Source organism: Dama dama, chromosome 9 (assembly GCF_033118175.1).
Source record: "Dama dama isolate Ldn47 chromosome 9, ASM3311817v1, whole genome shotgun sequence".
In the NCBI taxonomy this organism is placed as follows: Eukaryota; Metazoa; Chordata; class Mammalia; order Artiodactyla; family Cervidae; genus Dama; species Dama dama.
In genome coordinates, this window is record NC_083689.1 from 11360533 (window position 1) to 11374049 (window position 13517).

The 13517-nt window shown below is 51.0% G+C and overlaps 1 protein-coding gene across 3 annotated transcripts; it reads right to left on the bottom strand.

Moving 5' to 3' along the window:
- Positions 1 to 716: 716 nt before the first annotated feature.
- HSH2D (hematopoietic SH2 domain containing) lies at positions 717 to 9443 on the bottom strand. Of its 3 annotated transcripts, XM_061149973.1 has the most exons (7): positions 9177 to 9431; positions 8695 to 8947; positions 6876 to 7023; positions 4700 to 4789; positions 2924 to 3089; positions 2192 to 2326; positions 717 to 1367 (listed from the first exon to the last, which is right to left on the bottom strand). In XM_061149973.1, exons 3-7 carry the CDS (start codon positions 6998 to 7000, stop codon positions 855 to 857), a joined length of 1029 nt encoding a protein of 342 aa, XP_061005956.1. In that variant the 5' UTR covers positions 7001 to 7023; positions 8695 to 8947; positions 9177 to 9431; the 3' UTR covers positions 717 to 854. The 3 variants fall into 3 exon arrangements, with proteins under 3 accessions (XP_061005956.1, XP_061005957.1, XP_061005955.1); XM_061149974.1 differs by lacking the exon at positions 8695 to 8947 and having other exon boundaries at positions 9346 to 9443; XM_061149972.1 differs by lacking the exon at positions 8695 to 8947 and having other exon boundaries at positions 9177 to 9440.
- Between the last annotated feature and the right edge of the window lie 4074 nt (positions 9444 to 13517).

The following is a 13517-nucleotide window of genomic DNA, read 5'->3' on the forward strand; positions in this document are numbered from 1 at the left end:
GTCCTGGTGCTGACACCCCAGCCCTGTGTGTGACTTTGGCCATACCTCTTCTCCTCTCTGAACCTGTCTCTTCTTTATTTTCTAAATTTAATTTAATTTTTTGGGGGGTTGCACCTCGAGGCTTGTGGGATCTTAATTCCCTGACCAGGGATCAAACCTGGGCCCTTGGCAGTGAGAGAGCAGAACCCTAACCACAGAACTGCCAGGGAATTCCCCTGCCTCTTCTTTAAAATATGCAGAATGAGCCTTCCTGGTGGACCTACACAGAAGGTGAAAAAAAAGTGAAAGTGTTAGTCCCTTTCAGGCTCTTCTGTCCATGGGATTCTCCAGGCAATACTGGAGTGGGCTGCTATTCCCTTCTCCAAGGGATCTTCCTGATCCAGAGAATGAACCTAGGTCTCCTGCATCGCAGGCAGATTCTTTACCGTTTGAGCCACCAGGAAAGTTCCTGGGTCTGCTGAGAGGCATGAAAGAAATAATGAATGTGGAGGGTCTAGTGTGAGGCCTGGCACACAGTAGGTGTCCTAGCCCCATTGCTATAACTGATTGTTATTATTACTATTATTTTTTGGCCCTGCCACATCGCAGGTGGGATCTTAGTGCCCCAACCAGAGATTGAACTTGTGTCCCCTGCAGTGGAAGTGTGGAGTCTTAACCACTGGACCACCAGGGAAACCCTTATTATTATTATTATTAAAATGACCAGGTTACCCCACTGGCAATCATAGGACCAGACCCAAGCAATATTTTTATTACATCTCTCAGGTCCCTGAGGGCTAGTGGGTTGCGGCAGAAAGCAAGACGCCCAGGCATGAACAGCCCCCAGCAGTGAGGGTCCCAGAGCCAGGGCGAACCTAGCAGTACCCAGGGGCGAAGGGTGGCGGGGGGCGGTACTCCTCGGGGAGAGAGTCCTGTGGCTCTCTCAAGTCCACTGGGTCTGGCTTGGACGCCTGTAAGGACAGGACCCTTACTACTGTCTGGTGCCAGTCCTTGACCTTCGAGGTTGCCTCGCTCCAGCTGACGGACCTTGAGGTTTTCCTGGAGGGGCCCCGTCTGTCTCTGGGAGCTCCGGGCTGTGGGGGGCTCGCGGGGGACGTGGCCACAAAGCGGTCCTTGTCGACGTGATTTTCCCAGGCTGTGTCACCTGTCCTGGTTTCCGAGCCGTCGGTCACTGACGATGAGCTCAAAGCCGCCAGGTGGGATTTCAGCTGCTGCTGGACCTTCTTGCCTGTCTTGGGGAGCATCTTGAGGTTCCTCCAGAGTTTCTGACGCGCCTCCCCAAGAGGACCCTCCATGGATGCACCTACCAGCCTTGCTGACAGCTTCCTTTCCTTTGACTGATGGAGCAGGCCTGACTTTGCAGAGGCCTGAAACGGAGAACAGGTGAGACCTGGGGCCACCCCACCCACCAGAGTGCTGAATCTCCCCCAGAAATGGGGACCCGGGTCCCACCCACACACCCTGGGATGGAGAAAGATCCCAAGAGAACCTCCCAAACCTGATCCCATGCCCCATCCTCCCTGTCTCAGTAAAGGGCTTCACTATTTCCCCCAGCATGCAGCAGACTTTTTCCATAACCGTTCAGAGAGCCAGTGTGTTCAGCTTTGCGAGTCCAATAGTCTGTGCTTCATTACTCAGCTCTGCTGTTGTTGTGTAAGCAGCCAGAGATTATGGTCAGTGAGCTAGCATGTCCGTGTTCCCATAATACTTTATGGACACAGAAATGTGGGTTTCACCTGATTTTCACAGGTCATGAAATACTGTTTGTCTTTTGATTTCTTTCAAACATTCAAAAACACAAAAGCTGTGCTTAGCTCATAGGCCACGCAGAAGGCAGAGAAGGAAATGACTACCCACTCCAGTGTTCTTGCCTGGAGAATCCCATGGACTGAGGAACCTGGAGGGCTATAGTCCATAAGGTCACAAAGAGTCAGACATGACTGAAGTGACTGAGCATGCACACAGGCATGGGGATTCAAACCATGACAATGACCTTCTTCCCCACTTACCCTCCGCCTCCAAGTCATTGGCAAGCTCCACCCTCAGACACAACTTAGGGACTTGAACAACAACAGGATCTAATCTTCATTCTAGAGACTCTCCTCTGGCAGCTGTGGGTCACCTCTGCCCCTGCATCCTGCCACCCCCCTCCCACTTTCCAGATTGGAGATGCCACCTTTCTGTCACATACCTCCTTGAGCGGGGCCATGGGATAAGAGGAGGGAATCTGATGTTCACCGAAGCCAAGGGCAGACCTGGTGGCTTCTTCAACCAATGCATTGGAGTAAAGGAAGAGATCTTCATAATCCACATTTTCTGGATCCTTCTGCAGGGCAGAGGGGACCTACAGCTCAGTCCCAAGGAAGGGGACAAGGATGGGGCTGGGGTCCTGTCCCACCCACAAAACTTCCCACAGCAACTACTGAGGGCTAGGCTCTGCCCTCTGGGACTTATAAGGCCTATGCCAAACTCACAGCCAGTTTCTGAGGGCCTAGGCCACACTTATCAATCCTTATAAGGAATTATGTCCCTCCCACAGCAGTTTCTGAGGGCCTAGGCCACGCCCATCAGTCCTTATAAGGAGACACACCCCCTCCCACAACAACTTCTGGGGGCCTAGGCCACGCCTATCAATCCTTATAAGGAGATATGTTCCTCCCACAGCAGCTTCTCAGGGCTAGGCCCCACCCACTGAGGCTTATAAGGAAATATGCTATTCTGGTAGGTCAGCCCAGGTTATACCTGGTACATGAATCCCTGTAAAAAAAAAAAACCAGCCTGGGGACTCAGGGAACAAAGACCAGGAGGGGCGGGGCCCCAGGGGAACAGGGACTGCAAGAATGATGGGATCTCCAGAGGCGGAAGGGGCATGCGGGAGCAAAAGGGTTTGGAGGGCTTGGCCCTTGGGCGTCCCAATCCTCACCTGTCGGCAGGATTGCATCAGCAGGTCCCCATGTGGCCGCAGTGGCTGCTGCTGATAGAAGGTGACCAAAGCATCTAGAGAGTCATGGGCCCTCTCTTCCCCAGGGATCATGAAGCTCCCATCATCCAACAGTTTCACCATGAAGTGGTGGCAGCAGTTCTGAGCTCTGTGGAGACACGGTTGGGGCTAGGCTATCCCATTCTCCATCATACGGTTCCCACCCCGACCCCTCCTCCCGCGTCCTCCCCCAGCTCTTGAGCTGGCAGAATCATGGCTACAGCCTGCTGCCTAGATTCCCTTGTAAGCTCCTCCACTCATTAGCCACGTGACACCTGGCAGGTGACTGTACTGTGCCTCAGTTTCCCCCTTTATAACAGGAGGCTACTCAGGCCTTCTTGTGAAGATGGAAAAATCCACTGCAGGTAAAAGCTTAGCTCCATGCCTGGCAAGGGTAATTGATCAACAGAAATGACAATGAAAATTGGTACAGGTACTCAATAAATGTTTCATTATTAATGAATGAATGCATTTATTGATTGGCCACTGTGTGCTTACTGGGCTTCCGAGGTGGTGCTAGTGGTAAATAACCTGCCTGCCAATGCAGGAGGCATAAGAAACGTGGGTTCAATCCCTGGGTCGGGAAGATCTCCTAGAGGAGGGCATGGAAACCCACTCCAGTATTCTTGTCTGAAAAATTCCATGGACAGAGGAGCCAGGCAGGCTATGGTCCATAGGGTTGCAATTAAAGTGACTTAGCATGAATGCAAGCATGTGCTTGTTATGTCTCGTTTAGTCCTCACATCAAGACTGTCAATTAACTTTAGCATTTTTATGTTAGAGATGAGGACTTTGAAGGAAGCACAGAGTGAGTGACTTGTCCAAGATCATACAACATGTTAAGTGGCAGCCTTGGGCTGCCTAAGTAACTGAAGGCGTGAGATTTTCCCTCTGTGGGTAACTCTGTAATAGGACCATTTAAAAAATTCCTTTGGAAAAAAAAAATTCCTTTGGCCTGGAATCCTTTTGAAAAGTAGTTTGTGCTACTAACTCCTCTAACTGAGATGCTGGATCAGGCGTTGAAACTTAGGGAGCTGAGCTGCCCTGGTTTTCCGTAACATGACCCCAAGGAAGTCAAGGAGTTGCCATTTATTTATTTATTTTTAAGTCACCTTATTTAATTATTTTGTTTTTGGTTGTGCTGGGTCTTCTATACTGTGCAGGCACTTATCTAGTTTCGGAGATCGGGTGCTACTCTCTACTTTTGGTTCCTGGGCTTCTCATTGCAGTGGCTTCTCTCATTGCACAACACTGGCTCTAGAGCTTGGGCTTCAGTAGTTACAGTGCTCAGGAGTTACGGCTCCTGGGCTCCAGAGCATAGCTGTGGGGCATGGGCTTAGCTGCTCCATGGCATGTGGGATCTTCCCGGACCAGGGATTGAACCTGTGTCTCTTGCATCTCTTGCACTGGCAGGCGGGTTCTTTACCACTGAGCCACCAGGGAAGTCCAGGTAGTTGTCATTTAAATGGTTGGGGAGAGGGAGTCAGAGGAAAGGCAATAGCTATTCTTGGGTCTCACGCAATCTCTGTTATCACAGTCTCAGTTACCATCAAGCCCAAGTCTGCTGGTTACAGCCATACCTGCAGCCGCCCACCCTTCAGTTAGATTCTACCAGACCCTCACAATGGTTGCTTGCTGAGAAGCTGTGGTATGAAGCACCCATGCCCCTCCAAGTAGGCCCCAGAGTCCCCCTGCCCCTGCCCCTAACCCAGGCCTTACTTGTAAGACAGCGTGTAGCCCACGTGACTGTGACTGACCCTGATGAGGAAGGATCCCAGGGGCTGTGACTCCAGCAAGTTCTCAGCATCCCTGGAGGGCAAACACAGGAAAAAGATGGATAAACATACTGGCCAGACATCTGGTACACTAGTCATCCAGTAGTGGCACCCCCTGAGCCACAGAGGTCTGTGCTTTTCTTTTCTTTTTTTTAAATTTTATTTATTTATTTTAACTGGAGGATAATTGTGGTGGTTTAGTTGCTCAGTTGTGTCCGACTCTTTGCGACCCCATGACTGTAGCCCACCAGGCTTGTCTGTCCATTGGATTCTCTGTCCACTGGAGTATAATTACTTCATAATATTGTGATGTTTTTGCCATACGTCAACATGAATTGGCCATAAATATACATGTGTCCCCCATCCTGAATACTGCTCCTACCTCCCTCCCCACCCTATCCCTCTAGGTTGTCACAGAACACCGGCTTTGGGTGCCCTACTTCATGCATCAAACTTGCAGTGGTCATCTATTTTACATACGGTTTTCCATTTTCTAAGTGAACAAACAGCTTAAAATCACTTCTTTTCTTGGTTGTTTCAGACCTTGGGATATTCAGAGACAAGGATGTTCTCCCAGAGGTGCTAGGAAGTCTCTGATGACCTTGACCATCTCTCACAGCCCATGCTTGCCTTCCCAACAACTGGAAGGCAAATCAAAGACAGCTTTGGGTAGATCAAGGTGTCACAGGTAATGAAGCAGGAGCTATTCTCAAATGCTTTTGATTAAAAAATTTTTTAAAAATATTTTTATTTATTTATTTGGCTGTGTTGGTCTCAGTTGCGGCACATGGGATCTTCCATCTTTGTTGCGACCTGTGAACCCTTTAGTTGAGGCTTGTGGAATCTAGTTCCCTGACCAGAGATTGAACCTGGGCCTCCTGCATTGGGAGCGCAGAGTCTTAGCTGTGGGACCACCAGGGAAGTCCCCAGATGCATTTGATTTTAAATCCAGCTTTGTTTTTCATTAGCTGTGTGACCCCTGGGGAGGGTCAGTCCCTTTCTGACCTTCAGCTTCCTTAAGGGGAAAGTAAACCCTAACTCCCAGGGCCCGTGGGAGGACAGATGAAAAGCACATGGTGTGAGTATGGGAACAGCCAGCTGGTAGGAACACACAAGATGCTCACTATTATTATTACTATTGTCCTGGGTTCACACCTAGTGAGAGGTAGCCTTCTAGGAGACAAAAGGGGGGTTTTGGACCTGAGCTACCTAATACAGTGGAGAAGGAAATGGAAACCCACTCTAGTATTCTTGCCTGGAGAATTCCGCAGACAGAGGAGCCTGGTGGGCTACAGTCCATGGGGTCACAAAGCAACTAACATCTACTACAGAGGCCACTGGCCACGTGTGGCCGCTGAGCAGTTGAAATATGGCTGGTCGGAATTGAGATATACTAAAAGCATATAATACATGCCAGATTTTAAGGACTTAGGGCTAATTACATGTTGAATATACTGGTTTAAATAAAAAATATGATTAAAGTTAATTCCACCTCTTTCTTTTTACCTCTTTTAATAAAGCTACTAAAATGACATAACATTACAGCGTATGGCTTACATTATACTTCTGCTGTGCACTCCAGAACTTAGAAACCATGCCCAATTCCTCCTTTCTGTGGCTTTCATAAGGTTTCCTCAACTTCCTGCATTTAGAATGCAGCAATAAATGTTCTTTTTGCTGTTTATTTAGAGCTAGCCCCTGGGGGTGACTAGGTGGATTTGTTCGTGTCCTAGGAGTTCAGTCAAATGTAGAAAGTGCATTCTGGCTAAACCCTGATGGACCGAGAGCAGCTGTTTGGGGGGCACTGTGTTAAGAAAGATTCTAAAGCTGCATTTCACCTTCACTGACTCAGTGAGGTTGCATCCGCCTGAGCGAGGTGAGGGGAAGGGGCCTGTCAGGTCCCTGGCGGGACTGCTTTGGCGGCCACGTGTATAGAGAGAGCTGAGGCCCAGTAACTTGCCCAATGTTGCATAGTGAGTCCATGGAGGAGGCAGAATTTAACCCTCTTAACTCACTTAGTGCAGCTGAGCCCAGGATCCTAAAGTAAAAACCTGCCTAGGGTGGGGGTAGGCCAGGAAAGAGGGTGAAGGGCAGGGTGGAAGGTATGGCTGTGTCCTTACTCTCTCGAGATGGCACCATGGAACCATTCAGGGACCCCTTCACAGGTCAGCTGGTCCACCTGCGTCTGCACGAACCAGTCCAGTCGTGGAGGCAGTGGTGGGGGCAGCCTTCTGGCCTCAGTCATGGCTTCCAGGGGTGAGGGGGGACCTGGCGATGGGAAGGAGGAAAGAGAGTCAAGCGTGGTCCACTTCCCACCTTCGCTTCATTCATGAGGTTCATGGTGCCTCCTCCTTTGAGAAGTCCTCCAGGTTGGACAGAGCAACAGGATTGAAATCGACTTGTGTTTCTTGAGCACCTACTATGTGTTGGCACTTAAAGCACATTCATTCACTGACTCGTCCCCCAAAACCCCTCCCAAGGGTTTTTCCTTTTCCTTTTGTTCTTGTTATGTGTGCCATTACTACAAGGATTAGAAAGCCCCTTTTATCCATATATGTATTTAAGTTTAGAGCTTCCCTGGTGGCTCAGTTGGTAAAGAGTCTACCTGTAATGGAGGAGACCCGGGTTCAATCCCTGGATAGGGAAGATCGCCTGGAGAAGGAAATGGCAACCCACTCCAGTATTCTTGCCTGGAAAAATCTCATGGACAGAGGAGCCTGGTGGGCTACAGTCCATGGGGTTGCAAAGAGTTGGACACGACTGAGCGACTAAACAACCACCATTTAAGTTTAAGAACTGAGCTTGTGTCACTCAGTCGTGTCTGACTCTTTGCGACTCCATGGACAGTAGCTCCTCTGTCTATGGAACTGAATGGAATTGGATGGAATTCAGCAATTGGATGGAACTCAGTATTCCAGGCAAGAATACTGCAGCAAGTAGCCCAACCGTTCTCCAGGGGATCTTCCTGACCCAGGAATCGAAGCCAGGTCTCCTGCATTGCAGGCATATTCTTTACCATCCGAGCTACCAGAGGAGTCCGAATTTATGTAAAGGTTAAATTAAGTAACTATCACTTTCCCAGGAGGGATGTGGAGATGGCAAAATAATAAGTGAATGAATGAAATAGCAGGTACACAGTGGGTGTCATAAAATGTTGCCATGGTTTCATTAAACACTACAGAGATGTGGCCCCAAACAGCTGCTTCTGCCACTGTTGTCACCAAGGGTGGTGGCTGGAGATGGCACATCTATCACTTGACAAGTGCATGATTAATTCACACACATTCTCAACAGTTTTAAGCTCAGGTACCAGTGGACTTCATGAGCCAGTGACCCAGTGCTGGAAAACAGAGAAAGAAAACAGCAGCAATTCGCAAAATGGTATTAAGTCAGTGAAAAACCCGCCAAAGGATTGTCCACACGTGACCCTTCACTCTTACCCTTAGTTCTGTGCCCACGCTGGAGCTCAACCCTCCCCCCTCCCCCACTGGTCTGATTTTTCAATCTCAGAAGGTCTTTGTTACCAAGCTGTTTCTACAGGGAGGGTTTGTTTATCAACCCAGTCAATATTGACTTTCTCTTGCCAGAAGACAGATGCCAAGCACACCCTCTGGGGAAGAAACTCTGTAGTGAGTGAAATTAAAGAAATCTATTAAGAAATGTTTAATAAAGCAGGGTGATAAAGCAACTGAGCCCAATCAGAGCCAGACAACCTGGGTTCAGCCTGCAGCTCTCCCACTTGGCTGCTGGGTGATCTTGAGTATGCCACTTAACCCCTCTGTGCCTGAATTGCCATCTGCCATTTGGGGCTAATGATGGTAATTGCCTGAGAAGGTACAGTTAGCACAGAGGTCAGCACTGTATGCATATAATGAATATTCATGAACCCAGTAGGGACCTAGAATGAGGAAATATTTACAGGCTTGTTCTTTTTGCTACCTGGGAGAACTCTTGTTTATTCTTCAAGACCCAGCAAGAATATCCCTCCTCCAGGCAGCTTTCTTGCCTCTTCTCCAGGACAAAGCCCTGGCATCCATCTGTCTTCCATCTTTCCCACCATTCCCGCCTCTGGCTTAGCCTTGCCTCGTGGAACATGTGTCTGGTTCTGTCTCTCCCATATTAGGGGCTCTTGGGGATGGGGTCCAGGGCTAGGTTCTTTCGGATTTTTCTGGGTCCCCAGCATCACCTGGCACTGGCGAAGTGGCAGAGGGGAGGGTGTAAGGGGGATGAAGGAAGTCATACTAAGTTTGAAGCTCCTGACCATGGCCTTGGAGCCTCCCCCACCTTCTCATTGCCCACATCCTTGCTCTGCTCCACACTGACCAAGCTCTCTCTCTCCTCTCCATGTCTCTGCCCCAGCTGTGCTCCTGTCAGGCATGCTCTTTTCCAAATTCCAGCTCTATTTTCCAATAGTCACCTACCAGTGCCCCCAGAAGGTTCTTCCTGCTTCTCTGGACCCCGCCAGCCCTGGCTCTCCTCCTGGTCCAGCCTGGTTCCCATGTGCTATCTCCTCAAGGGTGGAGATGAGGCTGAGGCTCTTGGGGCCCCAGTCTCACCCAGCACGGGGTGGGCACAGAAATAGGCATGTACCTGGGAGACCCCTGCGGGGCCCGAGGCCCTCACTCTGGCTGTGCCTCGGCAACTACAGGAGCCTTGGGTTTCGCTTTAGGGTCTGCACGTCAGCAGGGCGGGGCACTGTGCCCCAAGTGGTTCCTGTTTCCTTAAGTAGGTGAGCCCTGGGCGGGGACTAGGACACCAACTGGCCCCCACCCCCACCCTCAGCCCCAGTCTGCTTTTTATGTATTGTTTTGGCTCGTTGCTGCACGTAGGTTTTCTCTAATTGTGGTGAGCTGGGGCTGCTGTTCATTTCGGCTTCTTGTTGCAGAGCATGGGCTCCAGGGCGCGCCGGCTTCCATAGCTCGGTGGTTGTAGCTCTCGGGCCTGGCGGGTTCTCAGCATGTGGGATCTTCCCAGACCAGGGATCGAACCCGTGTGCCCTGCACTGGCAGGCAGATTCCTATCCACTGTGCCACCAGGGAAGCCCAGACCTCAACAGGTCTTTACTGAACACCTACTGTGTGCTGAGCGCCGAAGAATTGATGCTTTTGAACTGTGGTGTTGGAGAAGACTCTTGAGAGTCCCTTGGACTGCAAGGAGATCCAACCAGTCCCTCCTAAAGGAGATCGGTCCTGGGTGTTCATTGGAAGGACTGATGCTGAAGCTGCAACTCCAAAACTTTGGCCACCTGATGTGAAGAACTGACTCATTGGAAAAGACCCTGATGCTGGGAGGGATTGGGGCAGGAGGAGAAGGGGACAACAGAGGATGAGATGGCTGGATGGCATCACCGACTCGATGGGCATGAGTTTGAGTAAACTCCGGGAGCTGGTGATGGACAGGGAGGCCTGGCGTGCTGCGACTCATGAGGTCGCAAAGAGTCGGACACGACTGAGCAACTGAACTGACTGAACTGATTGTGTGCTAGATCCTCAGGGGACACAGAGGTGACCCCAAGACAGGCATAGGCCCTGCCCTCCCAGCATTGATAACCTGGCAAGCAACGAAGAGGAGTGAGAGATGATTCATGTCGTCGTTTTAAAGTGGACAGCCTATTAGGAAGCGGGAACTGGTGTTGCAAGAACCCCCAGAGGAGGCCAAACTGATCTGCAGGAAGGGCTAGGCAGGGGCAGGTTGGAGTCAACTTGACTGGGGGGTTGTTGTGTGGAAAGAATGCTCTGGGCCGGGGCGGGGATGAGAACAGCACAAGCAAAGGGCCTGAGGCAGCAGGACTGAAAATGAACAGGCAAAGGCCTCACTGTGTAAGCAGGGCTACCTTACGACTTCCTCTGGAAGCAAACAAACAAACAAAGCACCCACTTAACATTCTACTTTATGACTGCATTGACACCAAGGCCAATGCAGCCCAGGCCGGACTCATTTTATATATTCATTATTATTGTACCCATTTTTTCTTTCTGATTAAAAAAAAAACTAAGACATTTGGAGGGGCATCCTACATACACTGTGGGCCCTGAGGGTGGGGACCCGGCCTAACGGATCAGCTAGCCCCACATGTGTGCTGGCTACCTCACCCCTCCCCAGCAAAACCACTTCCTCCGAGCTTCTCAGACAGAAACGGTCCAGATCCCTGCGGCTGAGCTGGGGCCTCCCTGCGGACCTATCGCCCTGGTACAGCTGGTCGAGGTAGCTGCCCCCCCGCCCCGACCCCTCTCCCCAGTTGAAGGCTCAGGTTGGATTGCCCCAGCCCCCCGCTGGCCCCTCGCACCAGGGGTTGTGACGGGGGGTGGGGGTGCTGGTCCTGGAGTCAGTCATGCTCAAACAGGAGATGCGTGGAGCTGGGTTTCTCACTCGCTCACTCACGGTGTGGCTTTGCCTGAGTCACTCAGACCCCCTCCCCCTCAGTTTCTTCATCTGTGAAGTGGGCAGCCTCCTGAGCCACGTGATGATTAAGGTGAGACAACCCTGCAGCATGCAGCACGACGACGTTCAATTAAGAGGAACACGGGGACTCTTCACTGCGATTTAAGCGGATGCCTTTGCTCTTGGCTGAGGGAGAGGCGAGCTTGGCCTCCAGACCTCAGAAGCTGGGCTGCCTTGGGCAACTTACTTCACCTCTCTGATCCTCTGTGCCTTCCCCGGCCCGAAGGATGGGCTCCCAGCCTTGAAGAGAGGAGCAATGCTGTTGTGGAGGGGATCAGAATCGACCAACAGACCTTTATCACAGAAAGTCTGACCATCGGGGACCTCATTTACATGGAGTTCAGTCTCTAGAAACATGAGGTTTTTCAGTCCGCCTCCAGGCCACCTCCCTGAGGCCCCACCACAAAGGGCTCCGCCCTGATGATTCTGACTGTGTTCTTTCACAGACCAAGTCCTCCCCTGAGGCTGTCACAACAGAATCACCGCCCCCCCCCCCCCCACCCCCTCTTGGTGACCAGTCTTTGAACCTGTGAATAGACACATGGCCCTCAGAGGAACTTTCCAAAAGGGGACCAGCAGGGAGACAGTAGGGCTGGGGGCTCCAAGACTCCTGTCCACCCCCTTACGTCAGTCCCTTACTCTAGGATCTGGGATCCTCGCTGGAGGCCTCAGCTGGCGTGACATTCAGTGGACCCCATGTGGGGTGGCTCTCGAGTTGTAGTGGCCACAAGAGAGTCTCAGCCCTGGGACACACTGGGCTGCAGACATCAGGGCTGGGGAAGCCCTGTCAACTCTGGGCTTCCTGTGCTTCAGGGTCCTTACATTCATGCCCCAATGCCTCCATTCTATCAATTCATTCATTTGCTCATTCCACAGACACCAGTGAGCCCCACCTGTGGGCACCATGCTAGATGCTGGTGAAGAACAGAAAAGAGATTCTGTTCTTGTCCTGTTGGAGCTCATTATGGTCCATGAGGAGACTGATGCCACCCAAGTCCACATGCAGGAAAGGCTGGCAGAGAAGCCAGCAGGGGAAGTGTGCTGGGAGAGGAACAAACTTGGCAGGCTTGCAAAGCAGACAGGCAAAGTATCCAAAAGGTGGAGACAACCCAAACATCCATCAACGGGTGAACGTAGAAAAGATGTGATCCATTCACACAGTGGAATATTACCCAGCTGTAAAAAGACATGAAGTGCATGACTGAGCCCCAAAACTTTATGCTGAGTGAAAGAAGCCAGATGCGGGTCACACAGTGTACGATTCTATTTATATGAAATGTTCAGGACAGGCAAATCCACAGAGACAGAAAGCAGATTAGTGGTTGCTGGGGGCTGAGGAATGGGGAGTGACTGCTAACGGGTAGTAGGTGATAAAAATGTTCTAAAACTGACTGCGGTGATGGTTGCACAACGCTGTGACTACTCACAACTACTGAACTGCACACTGGTGGGTGAATGGTATGTGTATGAATTACATCTCTCTAGAGCTGCTACTGGGAAAGACACTGATGCTGGGAAAGACTGAAGGCAGAAGGGAACAACAGAAGATGAGATGGTTGGATGGCATCACCAACTCAATGGACATGAGTCTGAGCAAACTTCGGGAGATGGGGAAGGACAGGGAAGCCTGGCGTGCTGCAGTCCATGGGGTTGCAGAGTCGGACACAACTGAGTGACTGAACAAAAGCTGTCATCCAAAGAGCCAAGATATCATGTGGCTCAGTACGGGGGAGATGAAGCTGGGAAGCTGATTCTCCACGTGCCACCTCATCAAGATCTTTAGAAACAAGGAAAAGTAATGACTCTGAGCGAGAGGCTGACACAAGGTGAGATGAGGGGCTTAAGGACCCCACGTGACCTGGCTGGGAGCTACCGGTGGGAACCTGGGGCATTATGGAGCAAATACCTTACAGCACAAAGCTGTTAACTTGGATGACTTGTTCCCTATGTGAAACAAGAGGTGGGCTTTTCTCTTGGGAGATGAGTAACAATGCTAATGGTAATGAATCAGATGACAACAGAAGGCCTCAGCAGCTGGCCGGGGATGTGCCCTCTCATGGACTTTTCAGAGCCATCCTGCAAGGTGGAGACCATGATACTGTCCCTCTTACAGATGAGGGAACTGAGGCTCAGCCCCTGGTTGAGTGGTGGGTCTGCAGCAGGATCTCCCCATAGGTTAGGAAGGGGGCTCGCAGTGAAGTGCTCAACTTGGCAAAACATGTCAGCAGGGACCAAGAGAAGCCTGGTGGCATGGCAGGGTGAATGTGGACAGAGCGGGTCAGTCGAGGGCAAGAGGCTGGCAGGGAGCGTTCTGTTTTCCT

Coding starts and splice junctions, on each gene's coding strand:
- HSH2D (XM_061149972.1), bottom strand. CDS start 9,255: ATGGGAACCAGGCTGGACCAGGAGGAGAGCCAGGGCTGGCGGGGTCCA. Junction 7,024..9,176: donor AGAACCTTCTGGGGGCACTG/GTAGGTGACTAT, acceptor TCCCATCGCCAG/GTCCCCCCTCACCCCTGGAA. Junction 2,327..2,923: donor TGATGCAATCCTGCCGACAG/GTGAGGATTGGG, acceptor TCTGCCCTGCAG/AAGGATCCAGAAAATGTGGA.